The 14,554-nt window shown below is 42.9% G+C and overlaps 1 protein-coding gene across 1 annotated transcript in view; it reads right to left on the bottom strand.

Moving 5' to 3' along the window:
- The window catches only part of Fto (FTO alpha-ketoglutarate dependent dioxygenase), a 332,887-nt gene that overhangs the window by 215,994 nt on the left and 102,339 nt on the right, over positions 1-14,554 (bottom strand). The window contains exon 4 of the mRNA XM_050143937.1: positions 6,504-6,647. Coding sequence (XP_049999894.1) covers positions 6,504-6,647 — 144 coding nt within the window. The remainder of the gene's footprint in view (positions 1-6,503; positions 6,648-14,554) is intronic.

Genomic DNA, 14,554 nt, shown 5'->3' with positions numbered 1-14,554 from the left:
TTTAAATACACAATTCACTGGGCAGGTTGCCTTGAAAAAAAAAGTCTCTAAAGCTCATTTCTGTTTAAAATCTTTACTGAGATGGAGCTTACACGGCATACAACTCTCCCACTTAACAGTTACAAATGACTGTGCTTCAGCACATCCGTACGCCGTATGACAATCACAGACTATGTTTAGAGAGCATTTTTCCTTTCGAGAGGAGTCTTGGGCCTGGCGAGATAGCTCAGTGGACAAGAACATTATGACTAAGTATGAGGATTTGAGTTCAAATCCGAGTGCAGAAATGTGTAAAGTCTGCTGTGACAATGTATTCCAGGAACCCCTGCACTGGGGGAGGGGTAGAAATGGGAGGAGGGTGAGGTCTTGCTGGCCACCCGGTTCAGGAAGAGACCCTAACTCCAGAGAAACATCAAGTGTCCTCCTCTGGCTTCTATGCATGCGTACCTGATTACACATGTACAACCCTACATACACACACATACCCCACACTCGCACACACATTTTTAGAACGGGAACCGTGTACCCCATCAGCAGTCAGTCCCCATCAGTCTTCCTCTGGATGGGGGTGACCAGAGTAAAAGCTATTCCCTGCTGATCCTGTAACAGGGAGTAAACACAACACATCCAAGCGTCCAGCACGGTACCGGGCCCTCACTCGACACCTTTCACATGCACATGAGGTAAACTTCAAAACGGAGGCGATGTGCAAGTGAACCCGGGTACGATCAGTTCAGAGACGCACGATCAGTTCGGAGACGGAAGAGCCTGCCTGGATTTCTGTCCTCATGTCGGGGCTCTCTCCCTGTTCTACCAGATAGCAGGAGACAGGAAGCCAGTCACAAAGCCTAAGTGTGAAAATGCCAGTCTCTGGCCAGGTGTGTTGGAATGAAAGTTTCAGGAGACATCCTCACCCGGGCGCACAGGCCATCCGCCACGGCACAGTCTGCCGTTCCTGAGGCGTTAAGTGCATCACCACAAGCCCGTCTTAGACAAGCAGCTGGAACCATCCTGTCATGTTTCCACCCTTCGGAGTGAAAACAGACATGACGGGCGCTCACTTGGCTGCGCAGGCACTTTCCACTGAAATGGCAGCTCCTCAAGCTTGCGGGCTGCGGCCTCAAGTTATAATTTATTACTGTTTCCCTTATTCCCTTGCCTCGGCAGAAAACAGAACATAGCACCTACATCTCAAGGCCCGTGAGAGGTAATAAAGTATAATTATTTTGAATTTATGATTAAGCCATAAATTACGTGTACTTTTTACTTCAGCTGGTCACTTAGAGGCTGGGGGAGGAAGGGAATGGGGTCAGAAGCCTTTTCTTTGAATAAAATGTCTAAATCTAGGCAGGGCTGAGAAACACCTGAAGGATTTACAAAGATACTACAGTCTCCAAGTTAAGTCCCAAGAGAGCCCCGAGTCAGGCTATGTTAAGTCCTAGTGACCTCTGTTCTTCCTGCCCACAGGGCGACAGCTCCACCTAGGTGCCATGTTGCCTTGAAAAACAGAAGCAGGCATCACACTTCAGGCTACACCACATCAAATGCTCATAGCGTTCCGGCCTTGCTGCCGCTAAGCCACAAGTATTTCACAGACGGGGAAATAAATCTAAAAAAAATGACCAGGTTCCGTAAGTGAGGGTAGCCCCCAACCAAGTAATCCTGGCTAGCTGAGTTCCATTCAGCAGTGGCCAGATGCTAACTTGTGTCCCCTCCAAAGCTGGCTGGTGAGATTCACCACTCTTGTACTTACTCTGTGAGGTTATGGAGATATTCTTGTAAAGCAATGAGCTGCGAAGCCCGCGAACCCAGGGCCTGAGGCAGGAGAAGCAAGCGCCCACGTTCAGCGCTCTTCCATCACTGCCTTGCCTCATTGGTTCTCCAGTGTGCCATGGCTCAGGTCCCAGCCTCGACACTAAGTCCCATCCTAAGTGTAGCCCGAAAGGCACAGGCCCCCCAAACCGCCCCTGACTCCTAAAAAGTGCAGTGAGGAAGAAGGCATAGATAGGGAGGTTCTTATTTTACAGCGAGGGTCAAGACTCAAAGATGTGCCGACACTGTGGGGGCCATGAATAGTGCAGCGAGCCTGAACCTGCTCAGCTGGCAGGAAGTCCTACCGACAGTCTTGCCTTACTTCCCTCTACACACGGTGAGTGGAAGCAAAACCCAGCAGAGCCAGGCATTTCAACTTCTACGGTCTCTTTCTGCTTCAGCCAAGGATTCGGTTTCTGAATGGAATGACGAAGGCTCTGAGGTAGCTGGTTAGAGTACTAACAACAGACATGCAAAGGGAGACTCGGCTGGACTGGAGTAATCAAAGTAAAGAGACCAGAGGGATCGGCCATGAACAGTGACATTCAAGACATCACAGCGCTACGTTAAGGGGACCAGCAGAGGTTTGCCCAATGTTTACTCACCTTTGTCCCCAAACATCCCACCTCCACACCCAGCTCCTGGTTAATGAACAGAATTTAGTCGCTGTCCCTTGAACTGTATAATCTGCTTCACGAAAACACAAACCCAGTTTGTCTCCAAACACTCCCAAGTCCCTAACTCCCTGGCTACAAGCAGTCTATGGAAAACAGCTGTGGCAAGGTAAATCATTTGACTCTGAGAAACACCAGAATGAATGGTTTTTTTTTTTCGTTTTTCTTTCGTTCTTTTTTTTTTTTCCTCCTCTAAGTGTGTTTTGAAGTCCTGGTAGGAAAAATTAGTGAAAATTGTAAATCTGTTTGCAAATCTGGTCTTGTCTAACTCTGAGATTAGGGCAAAGATTCCAATTTAAAAGTAAAACCGTGACAACCCCGTGAAGGGTGTCCTCAGGCACTGCCAACAGGGCTTTCGCTCACACCCGCGGCACCCGACACGCTCCCCATCAGACACCCCTGGAGTGTTCACTTGAGACAGAGGGGTTCAGGCTGCACTTCCTCTGCAGACCCATACATTATTATAAATTGAGCTAAGCCGTTTCCTTTCTGTAAGTGCTGAGAAGTTCAGGCTCAGTTATCAGAAGGCTCGGAGCCGTCCATGGGGCTCCTTATTATTTGGGTTTTTAAAAGCTAATATGAAAAGGCAAAATTATGCAATGGTTGTTTTTATTATTTTTTCAAATTATGAGTTTTTTAAATAGCGGATGGAAGAAAATTCATTTTAAAAATCAAATACAATATTTTCATTAAAATCCATTCTAAATGCAGACTTTGGGGGGGGGTTACACGTGCTATGCCTAAATCAGTATAGTAGAAACCAACAATGTCACCTATGTCTGAAGGTGGAAGGTAGAAAATACTAGGTTTTTATATCCTGAATATCAGCTTCTAAAAGCAGCACAAATTTCCTGAGTCGATCACCTACAAGTACACAACACTTAGAGACTCGGCGAACGTTTGAATATATACATTCATTCTTTGTAATGACTACATCAAAAGGACAATGCAATCAATTAAATGTTTTGATAATGTAATTAATTAAATGTTTTCATTACTAATTAAGTTATTAAATTAAAAAGAAAAAATTTTAGAATGGAAAAAAAACGAAACCCAGAATACTGTCATCCTTTCTTCCCTTAAAGGACGCTTAATGGAGAGAAGCGGAGTGCAAACCCAGAGCAGGGGGAAGAACGAGCGTGCGACAGGGACGAGGAGGCTACCCAGAGAAGAGAAGGGCCCTGTGTGGGAAGGCTGAAATCTGTGTAGACCCAAATGTCAGGTTCTAACGCCTACCTCTTAATAGTTGTATGGTAGACCCACGGCTGGGTCCTCCAGTCTAACTAGACTTCTTCTTTATAAGAAGAGCTAACATTTGCCTCTCGGGCCTACAAGCAAAATAACAGAATGCTTCACTTGTCATTAATTCATAATAAATTGCTGCTATTAGTACTGCTACCGTTCCAGATATGCATGTATGGGGAAAGACTGGGCAGGAATCAGTCAGATACGAAACTTGTTTTTATAATCTTTCCTCTTGTACTCTACAGAGTTTCTTTTCTCTAGGATGAACATCTGCTGCTTTTTCCTTTTTAAATTCTGTGCATGCATGTGTGTCTGTGTGCAGATATAAGCATGTGAGTGCAGGTGCCAACAGAGACCAGAAGAGGGTGTCAGAAGCCTGGAGTTACATACAGGCAGTTGTAAGCAGCCTCATGGGGCGCTAGGAATTGAACCATTCTCTGCAAAAGGGTACACATTCTTTACCCCTGAGTTATCTCTCCCACCTCCATATTCTGCTTTTTAATCAGAGAGAATCATAGAGAGGATGTTGTTAAATGCACAGAAGACAGCAAAGCTTTTACAATGCAAATCCACTGGTTTCAGACACAGACAAACAGGAAGCTATTTGAAATGGGTCCATTCTGGCTCTTATCTCTTCCACATATACAAATTATTACCAGAAATTACCGACAAAGTATCCCAAGAAAATCCAAATTTAGAGAGGACACAAAAAACTTAAGTTACAGTCTTTTTATACAAATGGCACTAAGTGATATGGATAGAGACTCAGAGTAAAAGCATGGATCAGGAAGTCAAACGGGAATGAAGGGGGAGAGGCCCTTAACACTGACAACATCCAGAGTTTCAGCATCCTGGGACCCCACTGACAAGATCACACTTGGAGGCACACTCGTGAAGACTGTGCCTGCTCTGGTCTCTGTTCTGCACATATGAATGGAGTGACAGACAAGTCTGCACCTCTGCCCTCTCCCTCAGAAGGCTGTGTAGAGTCCCGAGATTTCATAAGCCAACAGATTTGTATACCGGTAGCAAGATGCCAATGGGAAGCAAACAGTGAGCTTGAGCTGCAAAAGGATACAGCACTAAGTCACATGGGTACTTCCAATCCAAGTGCAAACTCCAAGGAAAAAGCCTCAAACAGGCCTACTGCAGAGTTAACACTCCCTCAATTAATGTTATTAGTGTGTCTGTTTGTCTGTCTGTCTGCCCCACCCTCACCTTCTCTAATGTAAATAACTCTTATCTCACTAAGGAGGTATCATTTTAGCATCCATTAGGCTAATCAAATAATAAACATCTAATGTCTGATATTAGGAATAATAATGAAATCCTTTTTTCTTCTTATTGCTATGCATTTTTATTGGCATACATTTACTGTGTGCTTAATTTGCATAGTGCTCATATAAACTGTTAGTCTCTTATTTAAACAAAGAACAAAATTCAGACTCTCTGATCTCCAACAAAGAAAAGTAGTGTGTACTTAATAGTCTCTTAGTTTCTCTACAGTCATAGTTACAAAGCACTTGTAGTTAGGTCAGGTAATATTGGTTTTCCATGTAAAATGGTGATATAAAAGCACCTTCAAAATTAAGCTTATTTCATGAGTGCAAAAAAGTAAGTTTTTGAGAGAAATAGTCCATGAAATGCAGAGTTAGCAAGGGACGATGGCAAGGACCTGGACACTGGCATGCAATAGACTGGTCTGGAGAACACTAAAGTGCCATTCAAACCATGGAGTCCTAGAAGGAAGGAGCAAGGTTTTCTGCTCCTGAGTGTCTCCCCAGAACCTTATTCCATACCTGCAAGGCAGAAACCCCATAAATACCAAATTTAACAGGAAAATAATCCTAACCAAAAACGGATCTCGCGCCCTGGTTCTTCCTAGCTAAAAAGCCAACAGACCATTAGATCTCTGTAAGCAGACAGGAATAAGACAAACCTGGGGACAACAGAAGACATACGTATGTTCTGTGGAGGTGCACCTGTGAACGCCAGTACATGCGTGTGTGTACATGTGGAAGCAGGAGGTCAACCTTGGCACTCTTCCTCCAGTCTGTTTTTCAGACATAGTCTCTCTCTGCCTTGAGCTGGCTGATCAGCAAGCCCCAGGGATCCTCCTGTCTACTCTCCAGTACTGGATTTACTAGGGTGCTGTGATCACGCCCAGGTCTTCATGCTTGCATGGTGAGCCATTCCCCTAGCCCGTTAGAAGCAGCATATGTTTGCACATTTTGCAGTGGAAAACAAGTTGAGTATAAATAACACCAAAAATTCCAAAACAAAGCAGCAAAAATCAAAGCACCCCAAACTCCACAACTTCATTTACTGTAAGCCCATAAATAATACTTTCCAAAGAACTAAAACACAAGCAGAGAGAAAGATCCTGTGACTGAGCCTGAGAGGAAACTGGCTTGTTGCTCTTGCAGACGGCCTAGGTTCAGTTCCCAGCGCCTATGGTGGCTCACAGCTGTCTGTAATTCCGGTTTAGGGGGATTCAACCTCTTCTTGCCTATAGATACTGATATGCATGTAGTGCACAGGCATACATGCAAACAAACTCACTCACACACACAAAACAAACAAACAAGCAAATATATATATACATATATATATGAAAAGAATAAATTAATAACTTACATGTTCTCAGAACTTTCACTATGAATACAAGGTACTCAAAAAGTTTATTTCAAAAGACAGACCCCAAACATGCATGCCCCCATGACTCTCAGCTCAGGCAAGAGGAATGGCAGTGCCAGGGTCTCCCGACATTACCCAGCATGAAATAGCAGTCTCCCTGGTGAAGAGGTATTGCCAAGCCCGGCGTCTCGATATCCCACGAGATCTTGAAAGCAACATGCCAAGTGTCGGGATCTCTGCCCTCGAAGCTGGACTCGTCCTCACTTTCATCCTCAGAGCCTGTGGAGACAGGGGAAGTGGTCAGAAAAGGCACATGACCTTAGAAATTACTGATCTCTTAATAAAATATGCATATTAGGTAAAGTACATCCTTTCGTGTCATAATTTCTAAAAAAAAAATTTAAGAATATTCTTAGCAGGAATTTACCTTTTCCACCAAAGAAACCCTTAAATATAATAATGAGTAAATAAGCAGAGATTAAGAGGAAAATAAAAGATTATTTTGTTCAGTTCAAAGCAAATAATAAGAAAAGTTCAATTAAGGGGATTTCAAGAACATATTAATTGTACACAACAATCCAGAGGAAAGGGAAAGCTAAAAAAATATTATACAACATGGAGAGGGAACTATGAAAGGATCCTCTCTCAGGGCAACCGGCTCAGAGTTTCAAAAAACTCCTTACTAAATATATTTAAGGAACATGTAGGTCATTTTAGTAAGCCTCCATACTGCTTAAGAGCATAGAAAAAGACATTTCTGGATTCATCCTATTAAAATAATGTGTATCAAAATACAAAAGAAAACAAGCTTGTACAGAAACCAACCTGACATCAAACAATCAGTGTCAAATATCTAATATAAGAAAATAGAATCTAGGTCCAACATCACATTAAAAGAACATTCTATGACGTGGAAAAATTTATTTTAGGAATATAAGTGTAGCTCTACAAAAGAGAGCTAATATCCAAAAGCTTAAGATTTGAAATTCATCATATGAGAGAGAGATCACTTTAGAGACACAAAAACTAAACTAAAGTGACAAAAAAACTAAACAACTAAGTACATTATCCTTCCATGGAACCTAAATATAATGGGCTAACAGTTACTTTCTCAACATGATATCATACAGACCTGCCTCAGTCTCAAAGACGACAGTAGAACTGTGCCCAACTCTAAGAATTAGAGAGGGGTGCTGCGGTTGTTTAAAAGAGAATGGCCCCATGGGCTCATGTATTTGATGTTTGGTCCCCAGTTGGTGAAACTGTTTGAGAAGAATTAGGAGATGTGAACTTGTTGGAGATGTGTCACTGGTGGTCTCTCTCGTTCTCTTTCTCTCTGCCTCATGTTTGTGGACCGTGGATCAGATGTGAACTCTCAGCTACTGCTCCAGCGCTATGCCTGCCGACTGGCTGCCATGCTCCCCACCATGATGGTCATGAACTCTAACCCTCTGGAACTGTGGGAAATTAAATGCTTTCTCTTATAAGTTGCCTGGGTCATTTTCTTTATGCATATAGAAAAGCAAGAAATACGGAGGCTTAGCAACACAAACATCTATCACTATTCTGATGGGAACCACTAACACAATGGTATCTACTTAGAGCAGCCCTCAGCTCCTGTTTTACAAGCACAGAACTCACATAAAAACACCCAGTGTGGTGATGCATGTGGAGACTCGTGGTCCCGTGACTCCAGTGCTAGTCAGTAAGTCCAACTGGGGTGTTCTAGGTCAACGAGAGACCCTATCTCAAAGGAGGTGAACAATGTTCCTAAGGAGGACACCCAAGGTTCGACTCCAACCTCCTAAAGCACACACTGAAACACACAGTGCAATAAAACATAATTAAAATGTCAGCTTTCCCTTAATTCACCTATAAATTTGAAGTAATGAAAATGAAGATAAAGTAATAAAAATAAACAAAATTAACATTTAGGTGAGTGGCATCATTAACCCTTTCTATTCCAGCACAAGTGTTGAGCCTAGAAAGTATGTTTTTCATACATATATAAATCCATAAAGTTTACTTTATAAATCAGTTACAATAAGAAATTAATAATAATAACAAAATAAAGCAATTAAAAAAAGATAGGCTAACAAAAACTATCTGAATATACTATTTCTTTTTTGATACTTTATTAATTTTTATTTTATGTACATAGGTGTTTTGCCTGCAGGAATGTCTACATGAGGGCACTGGATTCCCTAGAACAGGAGTTACAGACAGTTGTAAGCTCCCATGTGGGTGCTGGAAATTGAACCCAGGTCCTCTGGAAGAGCAACCAGTGCTCTTAACCATTGAGCCATCTCTAGCCTCTACTCTCTTGTTTCTTATACTCTATCCCAAATAGTCTACCAGACTTTTATCTTCTCACTGAATACAAACACTCTGTGGTTAGTCTTTGACATCTACAGATCATCAGCATTACATACTTAAGATTTGGGGCTATTGTCAAGAATAATAACATTTATCTGAACATCATCACCTGCAATATAGCCACAGCGGATCTGATAACTACAAGTTACCAGACCACTGACAGCATTAGTATGCAGGCCTGGAGACACTGGAGTGACTCAGTGTCTCATCCTGGGCCTGACAGAACAGATGGCCGGTTTCTTCAGGCTTCTCAAGGGATGCACGCACTGTCAAAGTCACTAATTGGTTATTTCTAACTTTTTACTTAATAGTTTCAAACAAAAGTTCACCAAAGACAGGCAAAACTCCAGAAATTTCAAACTACAGATAATGAGAAAGGGAGGTATAAAGAAACCAGAAGAGCCCAGGGATACTTGTCTTCCCTATACATCACCAGCTGGATCAATGGGCAACGTTACAGAGAATAAAGATAAAGAGGAACAAGACGGGGGATGAAAGCCACCCCTGGCACACACAAAGAAAAGCTCAGAGAGAGCAGTGGAAGATTCTCAACCAGTCACATAAAGGAATGCAAAGTAGACTTAGCAGAACTGTTTACACCTGCCAAGTCAGAGAGACTGCTATTTCCTCATTCTGTTTTGTTTGGAGGCAGGGTTTCCCTGTGCAGTCTTGGCTGTCCTGGAACTCACTCTGTAGACCAGGCTGGCCTTGAACTCAGAGATCCGCCTGCCTCTGCCTCCAGAGTGCTGGGATTAAAGGCGAGTGCTACCAGGCTTCTGTCTTCACTTTAAAAAAAATTCAGTGTTGGTAAGGGTGTGGCAACTTGGCTCACCCATACTCTCTGTGTAGGACAATCTGGCAATACATGCTAAAACTGAGTGCTTGGAGAATTCTACTTTTAGGCATGCACACTACTGTTCTTACTCGGCAAGGGTGACAGTGGCGACTGAGCAGGCACTGTAGCTGTTGGCTACAGCTCCAACTTTAAAATTTAAAGACCAGAAATAACTTCAGTATCCACTAGCAGGTTACCCCTGGAAGAATCAGAACATGTCCAAACAATATAATGTCATGTGACCATACATGACTGAATAGGAAGGAACACAGAACGACATCATATATTATCAAGAGTAAATGAACTGGATAGAATTTGTACAAAGAGGCAGTGGCACTTCTGGAAAAACAATCAATGGAGTGGAAGAGACACAGAAAGAAGCCAAAAGTACACACTTTTTCCCTTGTTTACTAAGTCTTGCTGGGGATGACCCTACACATAAACTTTTCAAGTTCACTTAGGAAATATTCATTGAGCACTTGCTAAAAACCATTAGAATGGTGTCAGGCACTTGCAGTATCTCTGACTGAAATAATGAACCCAGTCTTGGTAGAGGATTCCTTCTACTGGAGTGTTAGTGATTGGCACTGGTAATTGGTAAGACAGCATTTCAAATTTCAAGCCATTACACTTTAAACCGCTGGCCTGTACTCTGGGCCTCAAGGGCAAGGTCTGAGTTTTGACTTCAGAGCTCTGGTGACTGGGGACAGAGGCCAATGATGGGCACTTGCACTGAGTTGCTTTCAGTTCCCACCACTCAGTCCTGTGTTAGGTGGCAGGGAAAGAAAATATCAATTTAAAAGGAAAAAAAAACCCTCAAACATCTGTTTATGCTTGTTTATTTTTAAAAGAACAAAAGGAACTGGAGAGATGGCTCAGAGAACAGGAGAGTTTGCTGCTCTTTTAGAGAACCCAGGTTAGGTTCCCAGCACCCACATACTGGCTCACAACTGCCCATTACAACAGTGCCAGGGATACAATGCCATCTTCTGGCCTCCACAGGCTCCTGCATGCAACATATGTGATGCACATGAACTCACACAGGTAAACTCACACACACATAACTAACACAAGTTTTAAAAATGAATTTTAAATAACGAAAGTAGAGTATAACATTACTGCTAAGTAGACTAGACACTAAAGATGTTGAGAGAAGCTTCAAGGACTCTAAAGTCCAAAACAGAATTCCTGCAGAAAAATGGGACTTGAAAGTTAGTGTTTAGACTGGCAGGGACCCTGGAGCGATTACTGAAGACAAAATGATGCTAAGTTGGTGCCCCAGAGATGGACAGAGAAGTGCCCGTCACCAGTTCCGTCATGTGCACACCACCTACCACTGCCAAACTGCCCAGGTCCCAGGCAGTGCATGCCCATACCGACTCCCTACATTCTGAACATCTTGCAGAGAAACTATGCATGAGTTCAAAGCAGAGAAAGGAAGGGAAAGAGAAAGAAGTAGAGAGGGACAGAGGGAAAGGAACTGCCTTCATGACTTCATTCACATTTCTTGGTACTAAGTATAATGAAAAAGAACAGGTCAAAAAGTCAAGTTTTGGTCTCTGCAAAGAAGAATGCTAGTAAAGGGCCCTCACAGACAGGTACCAGCATGCCCAGATGCAGTACATTTTTGTGGGTACCTTTTAGTTAACAAGGATTTTTAATTCATTTCTTTAAAAATACCATCATGTAGTAAGTTCAAAGCCATTTCCTAGTTAATCCAAAAACCATTTTTAAACATCTTTTTTGAAACAGGGGCAGTGACTTAAAAGAAAAAGAGCTTTACTATCAGGGGCATGGCCACTTTTTAGTTGTGGTTTTTTTGAACCTTCCTGGAGGATCTATAGGAAATGGTCACCACAGGCAACGGGAGAGCTGCTGGCAGAACCAGCACGGGCCACTGCTATCAAATGTCCTGCAGACACTTCTTTTTATGCATAATGCATAGCTACACTTGAAAACACTGGAATTTGAAAAAGGGGAGCTAGTGAACCCGAAAGAACCGAAAGGCAGGCGCTCAGCTTCACCCGCACTCCACTGCCTTCACAAGTCTAAATCAGTTAGCAACAGATTTAGACTCTCAGTTAAGGGCTGGAGAGATGGCTCAGGGATCAAGAGCTGCTCTGCCAAAGGGGCTTGATTCCTAGTACCCACAGGGCAGCTCACACTGTCTGTAACCGCAGTTCTAGGGATTTGACCGCCTCCCCTGATCTGGGCACACCAGGCAAGCACATGCATACAAGTAGGTGAAATAGCACCCCTCCCACATAAGACTTAAAAAAAAAACAAAACCTTTGTATCAAAATCCAAATTTCAACTATTCTTGAATTATAAGGGCATCCATCCCGAAGTCAATTACACGTGGCTATAGGTAAAACATAGCCAGCCCTCTTAAACAAGGCATGACTTCTCTGCTATCTAGAGCTCCCAGGCAGCCACTGTATTTCACTCATTCGTAATGCCTTTCTGGACCCTAGAGCGAAGTCTGTGATCCGTGCTTTATAGCCAGGACACAGTGAGCCTGACTGCAAATCGGCCTCATGACCTGCTTCCTAACGACAGTTTAACTAGAACCCACTCACGCTCAGTCCTTACAACATCCATGGCTGTTTCCACACCTCACAGCAAGACGGCCGGGGAACACTAAGACCACAAGACATACCAACCCCAGAATAGCTAGGATTTGACCGTTTACAGAAAACATGAATTGCTCATGTTGGTGATTTGGCAGAGATGTCAGTGGTACATACTGATCAAGTCGAGCCTAAACAAAACCATAACGACATCATACGGCTCACACCTGATGGGAGAATGTAACTAACAACATCCAACATAAAGTGATTAAAGCTCGATCCGTTGATCCCCAGCTCTCTGGCAGAAGAATAATGATGTGAGAAGGCACGTGCTCACATATTTGCTACCCCAAGGTTGCAAGATGCTTTGTCCAGGTGGCCTTACTGGTAACAGACACGGCAAGCAGCCATTAGCATGCATGTGTGCGACATTTAGGGGCTGTGTGCCCCACCGAGTGTACACGCCCTGGGATGTAACCCAGTTCGGTTAGCCTGTAGATCGCCTGCCTTCCCCTTTGATTTTTGTCCTGGCACTCTTCTGGATCTGTAACAAGACCTGGAACCACAACCAGAGACAGCAAGAGCAATCGGGGCTTCCTGATGCCCCTCAAAAACATAACCCAGCACCCTTGAAATGAACTCACTGAGGTGATGTTTGGTGGAGGGTTGCTCTCCCTTGGGCTATGGAGGGAAGAAAGAAGCTGGAAGTGTGATAAATTTTATTGCTTATGTGTAGTGTTGCTCACAATTGCAGGGAAACCAACTCGTAATTGTCCATAGCAACTGCCACTGATTACTCCTGCTCCATGCCATTTGAAATAAGCAGGGGCAATGGGTTCCTACTCGCCTTTAAACCTCAGTGAAGTTGGAAGGATTTTAAGAGTCTCTGTTTGTTTGATACATGCCAAGCTCCTGTAAACCACAATGTTAAAAACGTAAAAAGACAACAAAATTCAGAAGAATAGAAATGTAAAGGTCAAGGTTCAAGTATCCATAAAAGTTCCAGATAATTCACCAGTTTGATTTGGTTTTGCTTTTTTGTTTTGTTTTTGTTTTCACCCTAAGTAGTTTTGGATAAAAATGACTCCATTTAATATAAATGACAACAAACATTTTGTTTACATGTTAAAGCTATATGCAACAATACTGTTATACAGGAAACAAAGCCAGAACCATGAGTGTGATGGAAGCAGAACCATGAGTGTGATGGCGGAGATTAAACTACTAACCAAAATACATCACAAAGCTTTCATAATTAACATACACATTAATACTGTATGCCAGAAATTTCCTTTATATGCAAGTCTACAGCCATCATTATTACAAACTGAAATAAGGCCTATTTCTTAGCTCTTCAGTCAAATTCTAAGATTTCATACTTCTACCTGTGTGATATCTTTGACAACTGTCTTGAACTCAATCAACCTAGATGTCCTGTCTAGTTCAAGTCAGGCTGTTTAGGAGAGAGGAGAAGTCGTTGAAACTGAACCTGGCCTTGTGTATGCTAGGCAAGTGTTCTACCATAGAGAGGTACCATCAGCCCAATGCCATAGGTCATAAGGCAAAAGAAACTATAAGTTAAAGATGGCAGCTGGTGGATGGAGACTAATGACAACTAGTCCTGACCTATGACACAGCAGGGGTCTGGGATGTGACAGGAGAGTTGGGACGACTCTGCCCCAACCCCCATCCCCTGCCTCCACACAAACCCAAGGAGGAAAATGGTTCGGCTGGGTAAGCACACACTCAATTCTGGACTGAATGTGTCACATGAACAACATGGACTGCTAAGAGCTGGAGCTATAAGTGTGGGTAAAGTCACAGAGGGTTTGGTGCAGCATCCCCTGGAATCTTCCATGGAAGCACTGAAAGACACTGATGCCTTCCTCAACAGTTGGCTCTGTTTTTCAGAATGACACCCATGGTCAAGCCTCTGTGTGTAGACCCGGTGTTCATTTTCCAGACAGCATCTCAGAGGAACAGCAAATAGAAAAAATATGCACAGCAGAGCTTCAGGCAATGTCACAGAAGGACCATACTCTAAGAGAAGAGGTGAGAAATATGATAGCCAAGCCACAAGTTTTACAACCCGAAATAGCCTTCTGTGAGTCCTTTCTCAGCCAGTGAGCAAAGAAAGGGTGAGCTGAAGAAATGAAGGATTCTGAAAAGTCTGGATGGGGGGAGCCTAATCAGTCCCAGTTCACAACAGATAAGAGGTTCTCCTTTACTTCAAACAAATAATTCAGGACAAATAAAGTCCCTTGGCAGAGATAAATTATAAAATTAAGTATATGTTTTCTGGAATTTCAGGTAAAATACAGAAAAATCTGAAACCCTTCAACATGATGCCTAGTTTTGTCAACTTTCAGATTAAGTATTTGGGGAGAAAAAGTTTAAGACAAAAA

This window comes from Alexandromys fortis, unplaced genomic scaffold (genome assembly GCF_014885135.2).
Source record: "Alexandromys fortis isolate MF-2015 unplaced genomic scaffold, M_Fortis_MF-2015_v1.1 scaffold_1, whole genome shotgun sequence".
Taxonomy (NCBI): domain Eukaryota; kingdom Metazoa; phylum Chordata; class Mammalia; order Rodentia; family Cricetidae; genus Alexandromys; species Alexandromys fortis.
This window is presented reverse-complemented; position numbering and strand designations above follow the sequence as displayed.